This window comes from Tupaia chinensis, unplaced genomic scaffold, assembly GCF_000334495.1.
Source record: "Tupaia chinensis unplaced genomic scaffold, TupChi_1.0 Scaffold147417_1, whole genome shotgun sequence".
Lineage (NCBI taxonomy): Eukaryota > Metazoa > Chordata > Mammalia > Scandentia > Tupaiidae > Tupaia > Tupaia belangeri.
Genome location: NW_006207268.1, coordinates 220,861 through 227,321, shown reverse-complemented (window position 1 = coordinate 227,321; position 6,461 = coordinate 220,861). Strand labels below are relative to the sequence as shown.

The window sequence follows — 6,461 nt, the reverse complement described above, 5'->3', positions numbered from 1 at the left end:
GCTTTCTGTGTCTATGTCTCTCTCTGTCTGGCAAGCACACGCGCCCTATAGCGAAAACCTCTCCAAAAAGAAAAAAAACTGTGAATTCCTATAAACACAGCTGTTATTCACAGACTTGATTCTAATTTCTTTATGTATTTTTCTAGGAATACTATTTAGCTTCATGTTTCATACATTCTCTGTCCACATAATTCTGTAATTGTGTGTAATCATAGAAATGAGAATTTGATACATGAGAAGTTTATGTAACTTTTTTTTAAGAATTATTTTATTTAATGTTATTTTTTTTTTTTTTTATTTGACCAGAGAGGAGCAGAGGGGGAGAGAGAAAGTGAGAAATAAGCCGCCAGGTCCAGCTAGGTGGGGAGTATGGCGCCCTTAACCACCACACCACCTGCCAGTCCCTATAACTCATTATGTGTGCCATACATACAGTTCATGGAAGGTTCTGGGTTCTGTGTTGTTTATAAAAATTTCTGCAGTTGATATAATTGAGAAATTCTTTAAGAATTATTTACTTAACTTTATATATTATTATTATTTTCCAGTTTGATTTAGGGGGGGAATGAGAAAGCAAGTCACCAGGTCCAGGACTTGAACCACAGTTAGCCATGTGAGAGTCCAGCACCTTTAACCACCACACCACCTGTTGGCCCTGATATAATTAAAAATTTTAACAACTAGGTCGTGGTGTAATGGTAACACAAACAGACCCATATGGAAAAGGTCCTAGTTTCACATCTCTGCCTTCCAGGGCATGCCGAGAATCCAGGATAGCTGAGACTGGGGTGGATTGTGATATAAGAGCCCTGTTGGGAGTACCCTAGAAGAAATAAATAAATAAATAAAAACAAATGAGGGATGGACACTGATGCAACAGTAAAATGCAGTGCCATGCAAGGGCACATGGGAAGGTTCCCAGTTCAAGTGTAAGACTCCTCTGGGTATACCAGGAAAGTGTGTGCCTATGATTGGGACTTGCTGGAGTCTAGGAGGAGTGGAATGTGGTGTTAGAACCCTATTGTGGATGCTCTCTCTCACTTTTCTGTTGCTCGTGGAAGAAATAAGTAAACTTTAAATTTTTTTTTTTTAAGAGTTTTCAGGGACCAGCAGTTAGCATAATGGCTATGTTGCTGGACTCCCATGTAGTCGACCGCTATTCAAGTCCCAGACCTGGTAGCTTAAACTCACACCAGGCGCCTGTGAGTGTGTGCACAAGATCCTGAGAGAAGAATGGAGGAGAAGGGATTGCGGCCTGGGCCATCCTCCCGGGGGGTGATTTCTTGTTTTGTGTCTCTCTGTCTTTCTGGCAAGCAGGCGCAAAAACCTCTCTGGAAAAAAAAAAAAAAAAGTTTTCAGTGGTTTCTCTAATTAAAACAGGAAGGGTGATAATTACCTCACACATCTTCTGGCAGAAGAGTTTGTATTATTTTAGCAGATTTTTCCCCCTGTTTCTGAACAGGTAACAGGGGCATTGTTCTATATATTAAGAATTTATGTTCTTATTTCATATTTATTTGTACTGACAGGTACTTTGGAAGTTCGTCTTATGGGCTGCCAAGATATTCTAGAGAATGTCCCTGGACGGTCAAAAGCAGCGTCGGTTGCACTACCTGGTTGGAGTCCAAGTGAAACCAGATCATCTTTCATGAGCAGAACGAGTAAAAGTAAAAGCGGAAGTAGTCGAAATCTCCTAAAAACCGATGACTTGTCCAGTTCAGTAACCAGATTTTTAAAAATCATATAACAAATCAGAGGGAGTTTTTAAATGGAGATAGAGAATAAAAAGTATCCAAGCTACTCCAAAAACTTTAAAATTATAATATCCATAATTTTATTTTAAAATAGTAAAACCTGTTATAACAAGAAACAAAAAGGCAAAACTCTTTACATCATTGAAAATATATTAGAAAACTGAGTGGTAAATTAAAGAAATTCTTTTGGATCAATGAATCATTGAACGTCATCCTTTTTGCAGAACTGAAAGTATACAGAGGTTATTAATCTTGTCTTTGGAGAGTGCATCTTTTTTTATGATTTAGTGATATTTTCAAACTAACAATGAAATTCTGATAATTAACTAGTGATTCAGACATGTTTAGGAGGTTAGTGGCCTAATCGACTAAGATAGGCTATTATAAACTAAATGTGAATGTGTAACTAGTAGCAGAAGTATATAGCATAGTAAAGAGTACAAATGTAAGCTTGTCTGTATTTTCTTGTTTACAGAGAGAGGCTTTCAGAAAAAAATGTGAAAATAAAGAATTGTTTAAGGCAGCAGGCTCTATAAATAGCAAACATGGAGAAAAATTTGATTACTGATACTGATAAACAAACATGCAGCATGGCAAACAATTACTGTTTACCTATAGTCCTTTGAGTCACGTTCTGATGTAAACAGAATAGCAGTTGCTACTTTGGTTCTTACGAAATGCATAGTATAATTTCAGAGGGTCGTGTGTGTGTGTGTGTGTGTGTCTGTGTGTCTGTGTGTCTGTGTGTCTGTGTCTGAGTATAAAAAGTAGCCATTTAAGATTCAGAAGCTTCAGTATTGATCATGAAAAACCTTATTTTTAAAGGGACTAAGAGTTTGTTGTATTAAGTAAATAGTAGTACTTATGTTTTAAAGGTTTCAGATTGTTAAGCAAGTTTATAAATTTTAATTACAGATGATGTCTGTGCTGTTTTGAAGCTAGATAATACTGTGGTTGGTCAAACTAGCTGGAAACCCATTTCCAATCAATCATGGGACCAAAAGTTTACACTGGAACTAGATAGGGTAAGACGAGAAATGTTTTTCTTGATTTTCACTATATTTATCATTTCTTTTGAATGTAAGCTTTGTTTTTTAAAGAACTTAAGTTTTGTTTTAAGAATTAAGAAGAATCAGCCAGCTGATATCATAGCAGTTATGTCACTGGACTCCCACGTGGCTGACCATGATCGAGTCCTGGACCTGGTAGCTTGAAAATCAAACTGGGTGCATATACATGTGTGCCCAAGATCCCGGGAGGAGAAGGGATTGCATCGTGGCCACCCTCCTAGAGATAATTTCTTACTTTCCTTCTTACTGTCTCTGTCTCTCTCTGGTGAGCACACACGCCCTAAGGCAGAAACCCCTTTTAAAAAAAAATACAGGGACCAGCAGATGGCATAATGGGTACATCGCTGGTCTCCCATGTAGTCGACTGCGGTTCGAGTCTTGGACCCAGTGGCATAAATTCACGCCAGGCATGTGTGCGTGCGTGATAGTATGGTGGTAATCACCCAAATATTTTCACAGCTCACATTATCATTATTCATAAATCCACTTTCACTAATGTAAGTTACTTTAAAAATGACATACACATCATCAATCTGAACACTAAGCAGTCAGTAAGCTTAGTATTTTCTTAACTTCTTGATACAATTATGATTAACTTTAAATATTTTCTTTCTACACCCAATGGGTGGGTTTGAATTTAAGAGTTATTATGGATTTGAATCTACTGTGGACCAAATTAACTTCTTCTGATAGACTATAATCACAGATCAAATTCTAGTCATTTGTATCATTTATAAATGGCACTGAGATACATAGAGAGCTGAATAACTAAAAATAATAGCTCATTTAAGATCATATAATATACAGATAGTAAAATCACTTTGGAGGTTATACAATATTATTAACATAATAAAAAATGTATCTCAATATTAGATCTCGCCTGATGGTGATCTCAACAAAAGCTACTACAGCAAATCTGATATTCACCTTCATTTTAAGGTATATTTATGTATAACTCATCAGATGAAAAATGTCAGAAATACCTAGGTTCCTCTTAAGTCATTTTTTACTTTTTTGGAGGGGAGAGGTTTTTGCTATAGGGCACGTGCGCTTGCCAGAAAGAAAGCAAGAAATCATCCCCCAGGGGGGATGGCAACACCACAGTCCCTTCTACTCCATTCTCCTCTTGGGATCTTGGGCACACTAGATCTTCTGCTACCATACTAATTCAGACTCTCAATGTTGCTTTTCTTGGTTCAAATATTGTATCTGCCACTTAAAGGTTGTATGTAGTTGAGGGACCAGCAGATGATGTAATGGTTATATCACTGGACTCTAATATAGTCAACTGTGGTTCGGGTCCCAGACCTGGCAGCTTAAAACTCACTCCGGGTGCATGTGCATGGACATGTGTGCCCAAGATCGGGATCTTGGGCACGCACGCACTCGTGCTCGGTGTGTTTTAAGCCACCGGGTCCGGGACTCGAACTGCAGTCGACTACGTGGGAGTCCAGCAACATAGCCATTACGCCAACTGCTGGTCCCTTTTTTAAATTTAATTTTATTTATTCATTCATTTAGTTTGACCAGTGAGAGATACACAGGGGGGGGGGGAGTGAGAAAGCAGGCCACCGTGTCTGGGACTCAAACCATGGTTGGCCATGTGGGAGTGTCCAACACCTTAACAACCATGCCATCTGCTGGCCCCAGTCTTCATAAGTAAAACTTAGAACCAGTGCTGTTAAGAGCAGAGTGATAGAGAATGTTGACTGATCATTGGGAAAGGAAAGAAGAGAGGACATCAAGGGCGTAAGGATACATAAAAGTTGTAGGTTTAATGGATGTGAATAACAGTAGGATTGAAGGATCAGTGGATGTTAAGGTCCTAGAAAGAGTAAGCTATTAATAGAATGTTTGATGATAGTCATTGAGAAGAATGTAGAGTGTTGAAATTGTGGAAAGATTGCAGTTATTACTATGATAATGTGGTGACAGAAATAAGAGGATTAGACAGGGTAGAGGACAAGATTATCAGGGAAGAACCAAAGGAATTCTAATTTAATGCGTTTTAATTTTTCAGGGGAAAAAAGGGTTTAATTACTAAACGGCACATGTACTCAGAGAAAACAAACCACTCCCACCATGCTGCAATCTTTCTTTTTTTTCCCATTTCTCCTTCCTATCCCTTTTAATCCCTTTCAATACAAGCACAGTGTTTTTTCTTTTTTCTTTCTTTCTTTCTTTTTTTTTTTAAGAGGTTTTGTCATAGCAGGCATGCACTCTCCAGAGAGAGACAGAAAACTGGAAAGTAAGAAATCACTTCCCAGGGGGATTGCACACTCTGCAGTCCCTTCTCCTTCAGTATCCTCTCATGAATTTAGGGCATGTATGCACACATGCCTTGTGTGATTTTAAAGCCACTAGGTCTGGGACTTGAGTTGTGGTCTGCCACAGGAAGTCCAGCACCTTAACCACTACACCACCATACTGGCCCCAGCGCAGTATGTTTTTTAAGCTTACAAGATTGAAACCATGGTCGACCATGTGGGATCTAGCTCCCTTAACCACTAGGCTGTGGGGCCAGCCTTGATATCTGAAAATTATTTATTCATACTATATTAAAGACAGTTGGAATTTAACTCTCTTAAACTACCTCAACCCGATTCACATTCTCTGATATAAACTATGCTATATTAGTAATTTAATTTTTTTTAATGACTGTTAACAATTTCTACAGGTGAATCATGTCTGTACCATGATTACACTTCCTTTTTAGTACCTCCCACCACCCTTAGGGTTAATAAATGGTTCTTTATTTTGTTTGGCTTTACTTCTTTTTCTAAATAGCTATGAAGTATTTTTTTTTCTCTAAATCTCCAGGATTCAGAAATAACTCTCTGGCAAAGATGCCTAATTTTCTAGATCTGTTCAATATGCTAGATCTCTGAAAGGTTTTAAGATCTTTTTTTCTTGGGATTCTGAAGCTTCACAGTGATGTATCTTGATGTGAATATCTTTCATTCTTTATGGTGTGTACTCTTAGCACTTTCACTTTGAAAGCTTATGTGCTAAATTTTCTGAAAAATTTTCTCGACTTTCTTTTTTTCCTTTATGAGAGAGAGAGGAAGACAGAGAGGAAAAGAGAGTTAGAGATAAGTATTTCTGAAAAGATCTTCCCCATGTCACGGTCTTCCTGCCACAGCCTCCCAACAAGTTTATTAAGCTATATTATAGTGCCTTAGAATATACTATCAGTATATATTTTCTTACCTTTATACTTTCTTTTCCCTGTAATTACTGTGTTCTCTCCTCCTATAATCTAATGATTTACCTCACAAAGCCAAATTTGAGCAGTTCTGAGCCTTTCTAATCTTCCTGCTACCTTTCACTTAGGTAAAATTGGTCACCTCCTTCTTTTGTGTCATGTATATTGTATATGCCACTCTATTGTCTATTTATTTACATGTTCATTTCCCTACCAAAACTATAAACAGTTTAAGAGCTGGTCCCTTGATCTAGTGGTTAAGAGATCTGGATCCCATTTAACCAACCACACTGTTTTGGCCTTCGCAGCTCAAAAACATGCCAAGCATATATCTATTCATACCCAGACTCCTGACAGGATGGAGAAATGGAGAAGGGATTGTAGCATGCCTATGCCCAATTGAGGGGTGCTTTCTCCCTCTCTCTACTCTCT

General features: G+C 38.0%; 1 protein-coding gene across 3 annotated transcripts in view; it reads left to right on the top strand.

The window, feature by feature from the left end:
- Nucleotides 1-6,461, top strand: part of PKN2 (protein kinase N2) — a 99,507-nt gene that overhangs the window by 62,180 nt on the left and 30,866 nt on the right. For 2 of the 3 annotated variants that reach the window (XM_006169689.2, XM_027768748.1), the window contains exons 7-8: nucleotides 1,530-1,715; nucleotides 2,670-2,779. In XM_006169689.2, the coding sequence (XP_006169751.1) occupies nucleotides 1,530-1,715; nucleotides 2,670-2,779 (296 nt within the window). The remainder of the gene's footprint in view (nucleotides 1-1,529; nucleotides 1,716-2,669; nucleotides 2,780-6,461) is intronic. The other variant, XM_006169690.2, reaches the window with a different exon arrangement.